Source organism: Ascidia mentula, chromosome 2 (assembly GCF_947561715.1).
Source record: "Ascidia mentula chromosome 2, kaAscMent1.1, whole genome shotgun sequence".
Taxonomy (NCBI): domain Eukaryota; kingdom Metazoa; phylum Chordata; class Ascidiacea; order Phlebobranchia; family Ascidiidae; genus Ascidia; species Ascidia mentula.
In genome coordinates this window covers 8,687,069-8,704,207 of record NC_138567.1, presented here as the reverse complement: position 1 = coordinate 8,704,207, position 17,139 = coordinate 8,687,069, and the positions used below count along the sequence as shown (strand labels likewise).

At 39.5% G+C, this 17,139-nt stretch overlaps 4 protein-coding genes across 4 annotated transcripts; 2 read left to right on the top strand and 2 right to left on the bottom strand.

The window, feature by feature from the left end:
- Positions 1-187: 187 nt before the first annotated feature.
- On the bottom strand, positions 188-8,440 carry LOC145889254 (uncharacterized). Its single transcript, XM_082980174.1, has 13 exons — positions 8,272-8,440; positions 7,564-7,623; positions 7,376-7,470; positions 4,865-5,037; positions 4,317-4,537; positions 3,831-3,952; positions 3,525-3,682; positions 2,604-2,853; positions 1,945-2,239; positions 1,502-1,688; positions 1,152-1,326; positions 829-1,012; positions 188-536 (listed from the first exon to the last, which is right to left on the bottom strand). The coding sequence occupies exons 1-13, from the start codon at positions 8,354-8,356 to the stop codon at positions 373-375; spliced, it is 2,169 nt and encodes a 722-aa protein (XP_082836300.1). The 5' UTR covers positions 8,357-8,440; the 3' UTR covers positions 188-372.
- Positions 8,441-10,436: 1,996 nt separating this feature from the next.
- Positions 10,437-13,277, top strand: LOC145889455 (uncharacterized). The gene is made up of 8 exons (XM_082980411.1): positions 10,437-10,696; positions 10,779-10,829; positions 10,889-10,975; positions 11,081-11,159; positions 11,217-11,291; positions 11,554-11,634; positions 12,421-12,529; positions 12,639-13,277. Exons 1-8 carry the CDS (start codon positions 10,448-10,450, stop codon positions 12,751-12,753), a joined length of 846 nt encoding a protein of 281 aa, XP_082836537.1. The 5' UTR covers positions 10,437-10,447; the 3' UTR covers positions 12,754-13,277.
- A 74-nt stretch (positions 13,278-13,351) lies between these two features.
- On the bottom strand, positions 13,352-14,961 carry LOC145889527 (transmembrane protein 179-like). Its single transcript, XM_082980497.1, has 5 exons — positions 14,764-14,961; positions 14,387-14,537; positions 14,106-14,231; positions 13,963-14,047; positions 13,352-13,899 (listed from the first exon to the last, which is right to left on the bottom strand). Exons 1-5 carry the CDS (start codon positions 14,888-14,890, stop codon positions 13,717-13,719), a joined length of 672 nt encoding a protein of 223 aa, XP_082836623.1. The 5' UTR covers positions 14,891-14,961; the 3' UTR covers positions 13,352-13,716.
- Positions 14,962-15,097: 136 nt separating this feature from the next.
- Positions 15,098-17,132, top strand: LOC145888361 (ubiquinol-cytochrome-c reductase complex assembly factor 1-like). The gene is made up of 4 exons (XM_082979093.1): positions 15,098-15,748; positions 15,945-16,070; positions 16,566-16,785; positions 16,935-17,132. The coding sequence occupies exons 1-4, from the start codon at positions 15,449-15,451 to the stop codon at positions 17,072-17,074; spliced, it is 786 nt and encodes a 261-aa protein (XP_082835219.1). The 5' UTR covers positions 15,098-15,448; the 3' UTR covers positions 17,075-17,132.
- Positions 17,133-17,139: the final 7 nt, after the last annotated feature.

The window sequence follows — 17,139 nt, the reverse complement described above, 5'->3', positions numbered from 1 at the left end:
AGCCCTTGTGCATGTTCAGAACCTAATTGTTTTGAATTCACATGATATTATAAGTATACAACCCAGCCGGTACGGTGGAAACCCCTCAGTTTCTAAACACACAATGGTTTGGGTCCCGAGCGCCACACCGGCTACACCCCCATTGGTGGGGCCAGCGGACACGCAAGTTAAAACAGTGCATTAACAATTTTGTGTAAAGAATCGTTGTATTAACTTATTATGGCTTCGTAAAGCCTACATGTGCGAGATTCGCGACCAAGTGACACGCATAAAAATCAAACACATCGCAACGCATGCACAAGTTGTTTCATTGTCTTTCTCTTACAGAAGAAGAGTCGCCCTCGTTAAAGACGAAAGCTCCGAATGTGCGGATCACACGTGAGTGGGAGGGTTGCTCCTCCTTATCCGGAAGCTGAGGAACACGCCGGCAAATGCTCCCAACGTCACACAAACCACAGCACCAATGACGATGAACGTCGTATGCGACAAACTGACCGAGTTACTCAATCCGTTTTCCTCCTCGAAGAATCCGTCGGCTGTGACAAATACGATTCAATAAACTGCCGTGTCATGAAATCAGTCCCACGATAAATAACATGTCTTTGATGTAGCCTCCATTAAATGATCTGTATTTCAACCAGTTTTCGACAGTAATTTTAAACGTACTTAATTGCGAAACCTTTCTCATACGACTGTTGCTATTGAAGTAAAAATATTTCTATTAGCTTTGACGAAAAGGTGAAAGTATGCTGGGAAAGTCACTAATACGAACTAATTTGTCACAAAACAAGTCCTTATATGGACTATAACCAACATCTTGCGCAATACTTTTAATATTTATAATCCGACGGTGAATAACTGCGCTCTCCTCCGATCGAATGTCGCTCTCCATGAGTTCGCCAAAATCATCATCGATGACGATCGGACCTTGAATCACGTGACCCCTAATGCGTTCATCGTCGACAGAGGGCGGTATATCCATGACGCTTCGTTTGCGTCGGTTGTATGAGCTCTAAATACATTGAAGCAATTTTGTGCAAAGTGAAAACCGCATGAATTTTTAAGGAAAACTCAATACATATTAAAAAAATTAAAGGAGAATGTTAGACATATTTCGGGGTCAACGTCAAGAACACATCGAGCCTACTTACACTGCTGCAGTTCCTCTGGCACAACGGGTCTTCGTCACCCACGTCACAAACAACTACGTCACATCGAAAGTAAACGTACGGAAGTGAAGCGTCAGCGAATTTGAACGCCTGGATTGAGAACGTTGAAGCTTCATTGCCGCTGTCGTAAAACTTGACTGTGTCATCTACAGGGCATCTGTAACAAGTGAAAAAAAAAACGTAGATTCGTTGACCTATATCTGTTTTCTGGTGCAACATTTAAAAACTTGAGGTAAAATGCCAAATTTGAAAGGCAATCGAGCGCGAGGGAACGTCGTTTATTCCCTGGTCGTTTGGGCCAATCGCCCACGTATATATAACTCCATGCCAACCCGTTTTCGATGAAAACATATGAGATGTCGTTTCTATTTCGGATATCAGGAGTCCCCTGACACTTCTCTGCCACCAGTTTCAGTTCCACGTCATCGGTGTTAAAACGAACCCCGATAAAGATCTCCTCGCGAAGTTTTTTGGTCAGGGGATATTCGTCTCGGAGGTAGGAGTTAGCAAAGGTCGAATCTGAACATTAAGTGTAGTTAGTTTATCAGACGTTTTGCTTCGCATTAATTGTTATTTTTGCTGTCAATTGCAGAAATAGCAATGCTTTTTAACTTGCAGAATTGATTGTCTCAAAACTTTGATCAGCAGCAACGTTTAATTGCTCACTAAACACCTTAAATTAGCAAGGGATATACTAGACCAAACTATTAAAACTAAGCAAAGTAGTTGTTGACAAGGCCGTCGTTTTGATACTGTACTTTAAATACTTCGTTACCTGTGTACAAATCCATTTTAAAATCAAATTCCCCGTCGCCACTTGCGTAATGCTCAACCAAATTTTCGCCTGGAGGCCATTCCTCGCTGTTGTGATTCCGGAACTTTAAGGCCGCCAACTCCATCGTTCCATTAACCGACGTCTGCTTTTTCCTTCTCAGGATTACCGTACGCCGGCGATTGAAGCGACAGTTGACCGCATAGGAATGACCGATATCCCGCATGATTACACTTGCCGGGTCAGTGGACGGCTTGAACATGATCTCGTTGCGGTACGTAACAGTGTGTTCGTCCACCTGTGACAATGTAGAAAAAATGTTGTAACATATGAGCGACATCGCTAAAAAAACATAATACATCAATGCACTGGCGTGCCTGACTTTAAATTAAGTAGGGGTGTTTTATTTTGTTTACCATGGGACACGTCATAAAGCCATGTAAGACAATATATCTGGTAACTAGTTGATTGCAGGATATCGATATTTTCTTAGCATGGCCCCACTGGAGCGCAATATACGCTCAGCATAATTTGCCAAACCAAGAAGAAAACCTGATCGGGATTTGTGCCCGGTATGTCCTGGGTGTGGTCAAAAAAGATATATTAGAAAAAATGTTTCAGGAAATAAGCGCCTCACAACCTAAACGTAACGAAGTACCCACATGTGACGTCGTATTGCAACGATTTAACAACGTCACGAAAATGACGTGCGTGTCATTGTGACTCGGCGAACAAGAAGGGTCGCCGCCGATCGTCATCCTCCGCTTGATAGCGGTAGAGGTCATGCTCTTTTCGCGGGGAATCACCACAGTCATGCGGTGTCGATCACACGTCACCACTGAGCAACTCTGCAGCTTGCAAGATTTCAGCTCCAAGTCCGTTTGGTTGTTTGTCGCGCACCGCCGACTGCACCTGTTGTGAAGTATGTAGGGTTTATTGAAAGAAAATATTTGAAACAACAGAAAAGCATATTCGAACAACCAGGTTGTTTAAGACAAAGGTCAGTTGTTGGTAAGTGTTATACAGTGACTAGTGGGTGCTTTCAACAAGTGTTAATCGTCTGGGTGGAGGCATACAAGTGTGTTCGTGAGGGGATTTCCACTTCAAAGCGATCGGCCACGTGTGCACAAAATATAGTGCTGGGGAAAATAACTCACCAATGAAATAAATAACAGTACCCGATGAAAAACTAATCTTACCACAAGAAACAGGCAATTTTCCCAATCACAATTGGCAATCTGAATATGGTGTTATGTTAATTTTAACTTCAGACAATAAAATATCCTGTGTTATACACTGTTTATATAGGCGCTCTGCTTGCATGAATGAAAGCATGTATAATCTTCAACACACACAACTATTTGTAAACAATACTTTTATTGCACCTTAATGTAGAGAAAAATGCCAAGTTTTGGGCAATATTTAGTTAATAAGGTACGCTTGTGCTCATAATTATCACAACGTAATCAAGGATTTGCTATTTTTCTGATACAGTTGGGCGTGGTGACCGTTGAAAAATTTATCACATACAAAATGCTCCCACTGATTTGAACAGATCAATAAGCGTGAGTCATGCCGCATACCCGAGTGCGTGACGGTGGATTTTACACCTGTCCGGATCTCGTGTGAACGACACGTCGCACTTCCGCTTCCGGGTTTGGTCTCCCTTGCCACACGATGCGCTGCATTTGCTCCACGCGCTCCACTCTGACCATATTTCGGCACATGGCGTCTCGTCGTCCTGGAGTAACACAAAAATCAAACAACCCTGTTGTTTTCACGAATTCACTGTTGAAAGTCACCAAACTCAACAACACCGTGCAAGATTCAGCAAAAAAAGTGTATGAAAAGTGTAAACCTTGGACTACAAAAGAAAACTTCTCATTTACTTTCAGTTTGCAGTCGAAGCGTTTGTCACACAACCACATGTTGTTGATGCATTGTAATCTCGGGAAAAGAAGCTGGGATGAATTCTCTCGCTCACACCCATAAAAATCATCAGGGCAAGTCACTGTGTGAAAAATGCTTTGATTTAAACAACATCGGTTGAGCATGGACAGATATTGGTTTTGCTTTAATTGTAAACAAAAAAAAACCATATGTATTACTCTTGTCCAAGAAGAATTAACTTAGTTTTTCACACTTGCCGGGTATTGATATAAACGATATACAAGAGACTGACGATCGTTGCTTTTTAAAATAGGTTATTTATCGCCAAAATGAGCTGCAACTCTTTCTTATCAAATTATGTGTAGCAAAAAAAGCGGTAGACGCAAAGTGTTGCGTATACGCCTAGTTGTGTGGTTTCATTTAAACGCCCAATCTACCGACAGTCTACTTACACTGTTTACTGACAACAACACGAGAACACTTACGGTTGCAGACGTTCGAATCGGAACAGATGCAATAATATCCGTGCACCAGGTCAGGGGAGAGGCAAAGTTCGGCGTATGGACATTCTGTTCTTTTGCAATTCTTCGAAGAAGCTGATGAGATCCTGTGCTCGTAGACAAGGTAGTCGGCGCGTGGAATGGTTCCGTCGTCTACGTCTGGCCGTTCGCATTCCAAGACGATTGTGTAAAGCGTGGTGTAAGGGCTGTCAATCACAAAAACAGTTCGCGTCACTGCGTGACGGTTTTTGTGTGGGAGGCAAGGAGATTCGTGGGCACAAGAATTCTGTTGTGTCGTAAGAGACAAAGTTGGATCATTGTCAAGTAGATTCAATTTTGATCGTAAAAGTCATGTATGAAGTGCATTACAGTTATCACAGACACGGTTTGCTTCAAAATGGAACCGCCACTTGAAAACAAAATACGCACTGATCTTTTGACAAGGCGATTGCATACACCCCAAGCAATAATATCAAAAGATTATAAAATAAATTATATTGGACATTATTTTAACGTTAGCGACCGTGACTTACTGCGTTCTACTGACAACGGCTCCTTTCCGCACAAGGAGAGCCTCGTGGTGCAAAAATATCCTCGATCCAACGTGGGATTGGCTGACCACTTGAGGGCATGTGAGGGCAACACGGTAGCTTATAGTTAGCGAAGACTGCGTCAACTCCACACACGAATTTCCGCTTTTCTTTTCCTGTAAAGCGAACGTCAGTCTGGGTTGAAATTGAATTTGTGGACAAGGTGCCAGTCTCCTTTTGTTGGTTAAAGTGGGAGCTGAGCTCAAAATTGAATCTTTCTGCACAGAGCGGTTGCGGTTTGCCAGCTATTCGCTTTGAACTTCCACTTGTTACACTAATACAAGGGCGAATTGTTGCCGCACGAGAAACGTAAACAGTCTCGTGGGTGTTTCGGGCCGCTCTGTGAAAGCCGTTAATGAATCCCACACAGTTCACCTCCGAGAGAGCGCTGGTGAGTTAATTGCCTCCACCGACAAACGCAAGCCACTACCGCTTAGGCAACACTGGCAAAGAGCATTTCTTTGTAATTTAGTAAAAGCAAATACGCCACACATGCCAGACAAGCATTCATGATCGTTTGCTCAAGAATATGCGTTTTCACTGCCGCTGGAGCTCTCGTTTGGTTTGACGAGAGAGCGGTATCAGGTGCAAGTTCACTGGCGCGTGACGAAGCAACGTTTTAATAATCAACACCGCTTATGCCATCGTGTAGATTTTGCGGATCCGTGAGTTGGGTTTAGATCTTTCCTTGATCAGCTATTCGCAATGAGCGCCTGCTTGTTGTTGTAACGCGATTACCGAAGGACTGGCGGTTTTAGACCTCAACCTGTTAAGGCGCTTTGACGCGGTGCATAAACATCTGCCATTAAAATGAATAACAGCTTTAAGTGCTTGGCAATGCATCGGTTTTGCCTTAATTTTTTTATGATAATTTCAACACAGCTATTTGGAATAGGAAGATATGTTTTCGTTTCAACGATGGACTGTTGAATACAATAAAAACAGCAGAAAAAACAACTTTAAAAATTCATTTTCGTTGTGATATATCATTGCACAAGTTTGAAACTCTGGATTTGTGGTTCATAAATCCAAATTAATAGGTACATGGTTATGTTTAACTTAATTCCCACCCAGGTTATGTGTTGCACACTTAACCGCTGGCAATCAATAATGCATTGTGTCTCCAGACTTGCGGCTAAAACAAAAATAACCGAAGGCTGTAACGCGATAACGCATTGTATTCTGCTGTCACCCTCTTCCGGATTAATCTTGATATACGATATATTTGGCGTGAAGTTGGCTTGCAAGTAAATGCACTTCCGCTGGTATTCAACGAACTGATCTGCAGATGAGTTACAGAATCGGCTCCACAATCAGATCGCATTGTAAGGTTTATATACAACTAGTGATAATTTGGAACAATCGTTCGCTTGCATCGCCATGTGGTTTACAAAGAAAGCTGATCCATCGACAGTGTCCGTTGTTTAAGGTTTATGGTGCTGCGGGTAACGTTGACGGCGCTGTCGACTTAAACTTTTGTGTTTAACGCAGAAAACGCTCTCTGTGGCATTTCCATCCAATTTGCGGCGCGCTTTCGTGAAAGCGAATCGATCAGACCTTTTAATATCAAGGTCAAATCTCACGCAAAGTGCAATGGTTTGTTGTGTTTCCAATACACAAACAACTGAACAGAGCCCTTATTATGTTGTTTAACACACCGTAGATGAGTTATACGGGCCTTGAAGCGAGTAGCTGAAACTGAACCACATACTAAAAAAATCATTACACTTTTGTGTTTTACCCCTTGGCAAACTTTTAACCGTCTTTTTTTCTTTTCTTGCGCATGGCGAGTAGAAATCGTTGAAGAAAGCGGTTTTAACTTTTGGAAGCGGCGATGGCGTAGAAATAAATAATAATTCGACCAAGTTTCGGTCAAGTTTGTGTCGAACTACAGTTTTTTGCTTGCATAAAGGTTGCACCATATTCGGGCCTGCAACACTGCATGTAAACCTTGCTAATGTCCCAAAAACTGGTGTCTAGCCAACGGGAGATTACATCGTGGGTGCGCTGTACACAAAAGATTGCAACCACGTTAATCAGCTTATCTTGGAGAATTCAACTCGCAAAGCGAGCCTTGAACCATGTGTTGACCAAGGTGTGAATCCGTAACTTCGGGCCATTAGATCACATTCGATCTCGATTACAAAATATCGTTGCGCGATCACATGTGACATCCTGGGGGTTGCCTCCTCAGTTTCTATGACGATAAGTGCACCTTTTTATCCCAACTTTATCACGTACCCACTCCCGACCGAAGAACAAACAAATAAAAAAGTGCCCGCCGTCCTTTGTCAAACGACGCACAGCTAATGACGAATGACACATTATCGCGCCGTCTGGTACCGTGCTGGGCCTGCTTATGCTTAAACGGACGAGATAAGCGCGTTAAACTTGGAGACCCAGTCGACTGGCGGTCCATCAAAGTCACGGATTCGGGGCTCAAATGCAACGTACCCGCGGAACGTGAAGCACCAGATCCTTCGACAAGTCGGCTTTGTTGACCAATAACGTCAAGGCGTCAGTATCGCAAGAGACTTGAAATGCCTGGCCTGCAAAAAAACATGGGTGCTGATTTGTTGGTAATTATATCGGGCTTGGCGGTGTGTCAAACTCTCGAAAACAATGCGTTTCGTTTCCCGTACCTGGTGGATTTGTCGGCGGGGATGGAGCTGCCGTCACCTCGCCTTGTTCGTCGTACTCCGCTGCAATAATAACAGAAGTATTGAAAGCCGGTAGTATTGGAACCGCTTTAAAACCCCGCAAAATAGGATTGCCGACCGCCCGTCGATGGGTCTTTCGACGTACACTTGTTGTGTGGTCTGTCAATCACAGCAGTGGCAATTTTGCCGGCGCACCACATCGAGAAAGTGGAGCTGGGAAACGTGAAGAGCGGCTCAGGATGTTTGTTGCAAATATCTCTTCGCGAATTCGCGTATGCGGCGCGCTAAGGCTAAGATTAACTATAACGCCGATCTTATCGATGTGGTATGGCAGGTATACGTTGCCAACCTTGTATACTTCGATTAAACTTCCTGTCTCACCTGTAAATTCGCCAGCAATGATATTTTGTTGAAATTACTGCTGCTGGGTTTAATCGTTAGTCAGGAAATATAGACTGATTAAATAATAATTTGCAATAAATGTATAGCCTATAGTGAAAGTGTCCCACTCTTACAGTATAAGACCAGTTACTGCATTGCTTTTGACTTGGTAAAACCTTGTAGTACGACTTTTTTTGTAAAACTTTTGTTGAAACCACGATAAAAATCGAAAAGCAAACAATATCGTCACGATAATTTGTTACAATGAATTTTTACACAACATTTTCACCAGTTAATACAAAAACTTACCTGCGTAATAGTCAGCGTATTCTGGGGCGGCTCCGACCAAGATTGCAATCCATGACAGGAACAAAATTCCGGCAACTGTTTTCATGTTGATTCGAAGTACAGCCACACGCGGAAGACTTTCGTCGCGATTTCACTCGCAGATCACCAGGCATCGCTCTTATCGCGAGTCGTCTCGAAGAGCCACTTTCTCGTATTGCCTCTGCCGTCTCTTACGTAATAATCTTTTTACCCAAGGGCCCCGGGCTTCGGGTCTCCTTGCGGTACAAAAGCTCAATGCTAAAGCCGCCGTTTCCCAAGTGTTATCCTGATGACGACGTGACATTTTCCGTTGCGCCGTGGACGAGATAAATTTGACATTACAGATATCCCTTACACACTTGCAGATATCCCTTATAAACAAATGTCGCATGCACCCTGCAGGGTGTCTATATCGCAACACGTTTGCGAAACAAAAACAATATCAAAAAATATTCAAGTTCGTATATTACTTTGTTAAGACCGTATTTACGGCAGGATAACATCATTAAGGATGGTGCTACCCATGCGTGACAATTTTTCTACAAAAACTGCCGAAAAGAGAGTTATAGGAGACAACATGAACATCATGTCATTGACAATAATCGCAGTGTGTATCCAAAAAGCCGCAGTCAAAAGGCCCAAGTTTTGTTGAGGAGTTTGTGGTTACATCTATCGCTATCACAAGTTGTTCTCGAACATGTCAAGCACCGCAGCTTGCCTGCGCATCACAAACTTCAAAAACAGATCAAACGCTATGTCAAGGTAAACTCCGCAGTACATTTATATTGTTTGAAATGTGACACATTCAAAAACAGACCTACCTTTTTTCAGTATGCTGACTTCGTGAGTAAGGCCACCACAATGCAACCGCCACATCGCATATTTCATCAACCGTTTTATGCGATTCGTTTTATTACAGTTTTGTTGTCCCTGTCAGAGTTCACATCATAACCCAGAATAGTAGGATAATCTTTTGCTTAAGCCAATAGGCCACAGGTGAACATGTTTAGCTAAGGGTCAGACCACCTACACGCACTGTTGGTTTCTTTGGTGGAGTTGGATGTTCGGTATGACGTGTTCGGTAAGTAAAAGGAATGAGGCAACTTTTGAAACAAGAGGCAATGAAATCCGCATGATAGCCCGATGTGATATTTACGAATGACTGAAAAGGTCACGTAGACTACGCTAGGCCAAGCATTACCATGTTGTTGCAACTTCAATGGGGATGAGTGCAATTTTCTTTTCAAAAAAGAGGAATTCAGCGTTTTAAACACAACTGTGGTTGACAGTAAAAAAGTTTTTGAGAGAAAAACTGATTGCGCGCCGTCTCCTATTGGAAAGAAATGTCACATAAAATATATTTTGCGTCACAAATATCCAAATATGTCCATACTGCTTTCTTGACTTTTTCTTCCCGCATTGTTGAGTCCCTAGCGACAGAGAATTCCCTATATGGTTGTCATTTTTACTTTACAACAGAGATGATCGTTATTTGTTATAAAAGTTGCACGGACCCAATTTCGTAAATAACGGTAACCAACACTTGATCCAACGCAACATTGAAACGTAGAATTTACATGATATAAGGGTGTCGTACTTCCATGAAATGCCACAAACATATGCTACTTTTTGTCGTTACTGCCAAGAGCAGGCCATACCTACTTAACGTCGCCGGCAGATGTGATTTCAGATTTTGTTGTTGGAAATATAAGGAAATTTTGATTTTACGGTCAGTAACAACTGTTGCTTTGTGCTGTGAATTGTTCTTTAAAAATTACTTTGTGATTGTAAATGCTTAATATATCTGATCACAGGGGTCCGGATTAAATGTTCTAAAAGCATTTAATTTTTAAAATGCCTCATGCGTTTGTTTACTAACGTCGCCGATTAATGTAGTAAAGTCATTCTGGTAATTAGATGTCATGAAAATTACTGTTTGCAAAGTCTACGTGGGTATATGACTCGTGGTTTAATCTAGAATTATTATCCTTATAATCAAAGAATTATAATATAATCTAGATGACATGAGGAATATAATAGATTGGTAACCGTATTTCTATTCGCAAAAGCTTTGCATGGACAAAATTTCGAAGAACATAACTTATTTGTTTCGACTGCATATTAACTGTGTTCTGTTGTGTAGAAAATTTCAATAAACATGTGGTTGGGTGTGGACAATTGCACAACAGTTGCATGGGGTATAGCGGCGACGTTTGCAACAATTTTTGCGTTAATTTGGACCCTTCGCCTGTTTAAAGCCAGTACCTCGGTATCCAGTGAAAAGCAACAAGCGACCGAGCACCCAAGGCGACGAGTGAGCTTAAGGGAACATCTTGAGAAAAACTACACTAAAAAAAATCTTGCTGAAATTGCAAGATGTGCAGTAATGATGGAAAAACTCGGACAGGTAAATAGTGTATTGTATAAATACATATTTGGTGTAGGCTATTGCATTTGTGTCGTATTTCTTAAAAAAATGTTTTTTACAGGTGGAAACTGGCGTGACATTAAATACAAGCACACCACTTGGCGGTGAAGAGGTGAAATTTGTGTTTGAATCACAATAAAGTGTAATTTAAAAGTACTTTTGCACACACAGCCTGATATCTTTGATTTACTTGCTGAGGATATAACAATTGAAAATGACGAAGAGGCAGAAGAAAATGATGATGATATTAGTCCACAGGTTAGTAGCTCAATTAAACACATTTTAGTTTAAAAATAAATCATATATTTAAAGCTTTCTACATGTCTGTGGTTCCAGCCTAAAATTTATTTTGGGCAATTGCAGGCGAGGGCGGACATCGAAGCTGAATTGCTGGATTCAAGCATGTTATCTGCTGAAAACTCCAGTGGTGATGACGAACCAAGTAAGAGAAAACCTATTTTTGTATTTTAAATGTATGCTGAGCAAGACTATTCTTTAGTAGTGGAACACCACCCCGACCCACAAGCAGGGGAATTAGAAACACCACAAATAGTGATTACACATGAGACACCAGGTAACGGAAATATGGATATTTTCCTAATGTTATTGCCCAAAATAATTTGTGTACCTCAATGATTTTATCCCTGAGAATTTGTATGTAGTTTGGTATCAAGTTACCTCAATTTAAAATCTATAGCTGGTTTTTAGCTTGGTCACAATACTGTGCTAATGAGATCTGATAGGACAAAATAATTAAGGTTAAAATGTCAATATATCACTAAACATAAAACAACTAAGAAGGTAACAATGTCGAAACACCATTTCCACTTTTGTAGAAGCTGAATTAGCTCCTGAAGAAAATGATGCCGAGGAGGAGGAGGCAGTCCTGCACGAAGATGATGTCATCAACACACAGGGTATTCAATATATTATATGTGTTTATTTCATTTATGCAACATAATATGTGTTGAAAACATGAATTGCCACAATATATTAAATTTTATTTTGTTTGACAGCTTGGGAGGATGGTGTACGTTTATATTACACCTATTCTCTATTAATCTTTGCTCATGCAGATTTCTTCAAAACTAGTGAAAGGAGGTTGATGCAACGTAACATGCATATGATAATGTTGTTTGCAGCACTGAAATTGAGCGACAGTGCAATGTGTACGGCCCTCAGTGAGATGGGAGTTGAGAGCATGATTCAAAATTTAGACAATGAGGAAAATGAGGTAGTAGCTGCGAAAGGTGAAGACTCCATTGAGGGAGGGGAAGATGGTAGTGGTGATGCTGCCATGTGCAAGTATCATGATCTAGTTGCAAGTTTGTTTGTGAGCAAGGCAATTTTCCTAGCGAAGAAAGAACATAGAGGTGAATACCAAGCTAAGTGTTTATAGTATGACAGTAAGAGTACATTAGGAATGGTAATAAAAACGGTAAAGTTTTCCTAATGTCTCTCTGCCCTAAAGAGACAACTGTGATGCAACAATCAAACATTTGCAAAATCATGATGTGAAACAAGTGATGGCGGTAAGAAAGACAAACTGACTCTTTGGTTATGGTAACCTGCGCAAAAGGGACAGTCTAGGGACCCAAAATTAGGTCATGACATGATGCACCATTTATGGACGCTTGTTTTGACATGACATGAACATCTTATGCTGGGTTGCTTAAAATAAACTTACATGATGTTGAATGTAGACGAGCAGCGTTTGACCTCAATTTGCGACACATGCCAACCAACAAGTGTACAATCATACAAAAAAGTGGTGGACAGTCTTTCTGACAACGAAATACAAGATGAACGGAGGTTTGTACTTGTTTGATTGGAAAAATGTTTCGATTGAATTTCACCCTAGCTTTAACAAACGAGTTTAGGTATTTGCTTTATAAACATGATGGTTGTAATTTGTATGCAGGGCACAAGAGTCCCAGTTGAGCCAAATCCTTGAGCTGATGCAACAACACCCTGATCTGTTTGGTGACATGAGTAAACAAGAAATGTCTGAGCAAGCTGCTCTATATTGTGCCTGAAGATGTGGTTTTTGTCCCGTTAAACAAGTCATTTGTGATTGATTACATTTATAACATAAATCAAAACTACCATGCTCTTCATATTTCATATGAGAAAAACAGGCCAAGGCTGTTTCATGCAATTGAGGTACAAAATATGTACATATGTTTCTGGTATAAATTATATGTGCTGCTCTTTTGCTGTAGGTGTACTGTTGTAAGGTTTGTGTTCATTGCATTTTGTGTTATTTTTTTTACCTATGTTCTGTGTAACACCTCATATCAATGAATCTTTGTTCACCAGACAATAGTTTATGAATAGCAACTGATTGTGAGTTATAATTTGGACAATATGAATTTTAGGAACCTTAATACTTACCTGGAAACAAAGAGACAGGTCATTAGTTCTCTTTTATTTGTGAAACTAATGTAGTTATTCTCATTTTCCACTCAAATTTTGTTTGAAAATTTGTTGGTCTATCTAGCTGTGTTGTCAATTGAACCATAATGCTGTGCTGCTGCCCTTTCTGTAACATGACTTTGTTCTTGCCACTGTTTTATTGGTTAATAAATTCTAGTATTTTTAGCTGGTTGATATGACAACACCAGAACATTCAGGAGGTATATATTTGTAATTTTTATTTACACATATTTGATGTACTGGCATTGAATGAAGTTGGGGGTATACATGATGCAATGGCAAGTCACAGTGCTCAAAGATTCAGAGAGGTTCAGTTACTGGTATTTTTTTGTGTGGTGGTTATATCTTAAAAGGGTCATTTGCAAAAATGTTCTGCATGTTTTTTGTGCAAACAACAAAGTCAGACACTGTTTTTTTACAGACAAAATGTGCATAATTATTCTTTAGAAACTCAGCAAAAATATCTACATAGAGAGAGTATGTGAGCCTAAAGCAGGATGTGCATAATTGTTCTTTAGACAATATCACTTTGCACTTAACAAATACAAAATACTTCTTTTGTCTCAAGCAGGCTGACTGTCTTCAGCAAAATGGACTCTCGAGTAACGGCTTCTTGGTGGAAACAGCTTTTCTTTTTCATGAGCAAGGTTTTGCATTAATTCATCGCTATCATGATAGTGTTTTACTTTAAAGAATGCCACAAGTAGTGTCACACACCAAGTACACAGGCTGCTCCAGACACCAAACTAAAATTGGAAAATATATTTTTTGAGTTATACAAAGTATAATTGAGGACAAAATTTACATACCTGTGTAATCATCATATGAGAATAAAATTTTTTAGCAACAACACCATATGTAACTTCAAGCCATGATAGATCAATATTTTCACACCTGAATGCAGAATAGATGTGTGACAGGTACATACCCAGTTAAAATAATAAATACTAACATGCTTCTGTCTGTAAAGTTGGAACACCATGTAGAATACCCGACAGTACTAATAAGAGCTGCAATTAACATTGTGAAGGTCATGATGCCCGTTCCACAGAATACCAAAAAAGAACTGAATGGAGTTCTGTGAAAACAACATTTTCTGTAACTTTGCTGTTAAAGGTAAGCTTGTAGTAAATTTGGTTTTATACTTGAATGTAATATAATTACTGTTTAATTGTTTCAAAACAAAGTTTGATTGTTTTTGCCGCATGCAAACATTGTATCAAATTAGTTTACCTGTCATATTCCTTCCATACCAACACAGCCGTTTCCCACAATATGACAATAGAAGTTACCAATGAGGAATAACCCATATAGAGAATGAAATTGCAGTCACTACTTTTCCCCCATTGAAAAGATACTCCTTCGGTAATGTTTGTGCTGTTGACTATAACATAGACAAAGTTAGAAATGAAATCACTGTACTTTTAGCCTAAATATGTATGTATATGAATCAGTGAATATATAATCAGTAAAATATATAAACATCTGTGGATTGTACTTTGTCAGGTCAGGTGGCATACCTATTAATCTACATGACAACTTTTCCATCTACACAACACGAGTTTTTTTAGCAAAAAAGCTTTATTGTTCTTTTAACAACATAGTCTTACCTTGGGCATACAAAAGACAATAACCCTTAAAGTCGCTCAGGTTTAAACTCATGGGTATAATTATAAACAAAGACAACAACAGAATTATTGTGCATAGTACAAGCGAAAGTTTTGGTTTGGGATTCATTGCAAACAAAATGATTCAGGTTAAGATGTGTTTCCAAAATTTTAGCAGTTGTTTGACATCACGAAAAACTTTAGCTGGAAAATAACAAAAAACAAGCAGTGATATTTTTAATTCGGGAAATCACCTTGTTCCACAAAGATCATACTTACGCAACAATGGCCAAACAAACGAATGCACGTTTGTTCAAACACGTGCAATTGACAGACATGTTCTTATATCCTTGTGATTGGCAAATGGCTGCTTCTAATGTCGGATCATCTGTTTGTCTTAATAGTAAATGTGGTTCAGTTTTCTGAAATTGTAAATATTCCTTAAAAACCGTTGTGCTATATTTTGGCCGTGACTTACATGCATCAAAGACCTAATGTTTTTTTGCCGTTGGATCAGTTTATTTCATTTAAAAGCCTTTTAAGAAACTACTTTATGTTATTTTATCAAGTAAGTGATCTGGTAAATAAGCTGCAAGACAAGGAAATGAATGATTACCCCTACGTTTTTGCAGTATATCATTGTTCTTCGATCATGGATAATATTAGAATTTGTTAGACCAACAAAAAAATGGCTTGTATAAAATACATTTTACATTCAAGCAACATTCTAAAGTATCATGGAGTTGGTGTTGCTGTGTGCCATGCAACCAACAAGAAATTTGCTTCAAATGCAAAGGGGCATGGAAGAGTATTTGCGACACCCGGAGCTGTACACAAGGCCTCCTTCTCCAAAAGGTTGTATTCCCAGTCACTAACAGAAAAATTAAAGCTTGGAGCATACAAAATTGGAATCATTCTGCCAAAAAAATACAAGTACTCTGATCTTGAAGTTGCTGCATATGTTATTTTAAATTCTGTTTATATGAAGGTTTGTTATGACTATTTTTTATTCTCTTATGCATAATCTTGTTTGGCAACTTATGTTATTTGATTTATTGTTTAAACCAAAAAGTGTCTTGCATTATTGAAATTAATTGTTCACAAAAAAAATCAACCTTATTATAAATATTTTGCATTGAGCTGCAGAATGTTAAATTAAGATACTAAATTTGTTTATTTGTCAGGTCCAACATGCAAAGCTAAGAGAAGGTGGTGGCTTGGAGGATTCTTTTAACATGTGGCTGCGAGTAGTGTTTATACATCTTTGGTTCATTTTTGTAAAGTTAAGACAAGAGGGCAGAGATGGAGAGGTGAGTGTGCAATAAACATAAACAGGTTTTTAAATTGAGCTGCAGACAGGGCCACTGTTTGACCTAATAGGTCTCATCAGTGCAGCTATGGTGTGACATACAATGATCTTGTCAGGTAAATAACTGGCAAGACTTCCACTTCGTGGATCCTATACAGCCACCATTAACCATTGGGTACCATACTAGATTCGGAAACCAACCAAGTTGTAAACACGGTGGCCAAACAAAAGCTAAAACCAACAGTGCAGTCCACATCACTAAAAAACATCATTGACTCCATTGCATAAACCTGGTTGTTCATGCAAATGAAAAGTTTTTTGCATATGTTTTTTGTATTTTGAATTTTTGTGCCGAGTGCACAATGAAATAAAGAAGTATGGCATCTCTTGATAAACATTTTTGGATTGTTTAATGTCCATGCACAAAATGCTCAATTATTAGCCCAGAAGAAAAATGTTTCAGAACTCTGAGTGGGTGTTTTGTGTGCATCAACAGATCGTGATTCAAAAAATGACTAAGCTACTGTGGGACGATGTAGACAAGCGCTTTGGAAAACTGGAGGATGAGGTCAAACAACGCCTGTATGTCCAAAACCAATTACGCGAGAATTACAACATGATACATACGGTTTTAATGTATATGGATGAAGGGATATTAGGCGGAGATTCACAACTGGCTTCATCCTTGTGGTCCCTCCTCTATGAATCTAATTCATGTATGTTTTTTATAATATTAATGTTTAATGATGTTTCATTTGTGACAAAAAATTTTGTGTTCGAGAAAGTCAATACTTTAGTATTCACAATGGCATGTTATTATTTTGCAATTGTGATGCCTTCACTAACACCAACTTTCTTTTTATAGATAGGGCTGAGGCATGGCACCTGGAGGCATTTGTACACTATGTGCGATACACCATAAAACACATTGATCAAATGGACATGGATGACCTTATTTTGAAACCCCAAATGCTGGAATGGCCAATTCCAACTGGTTTTGTGTAATTCTTTTTTATTATATGTTGAAGAACGCTGTTATATTAAATTGCATTTGATTTTGCCAGATATAT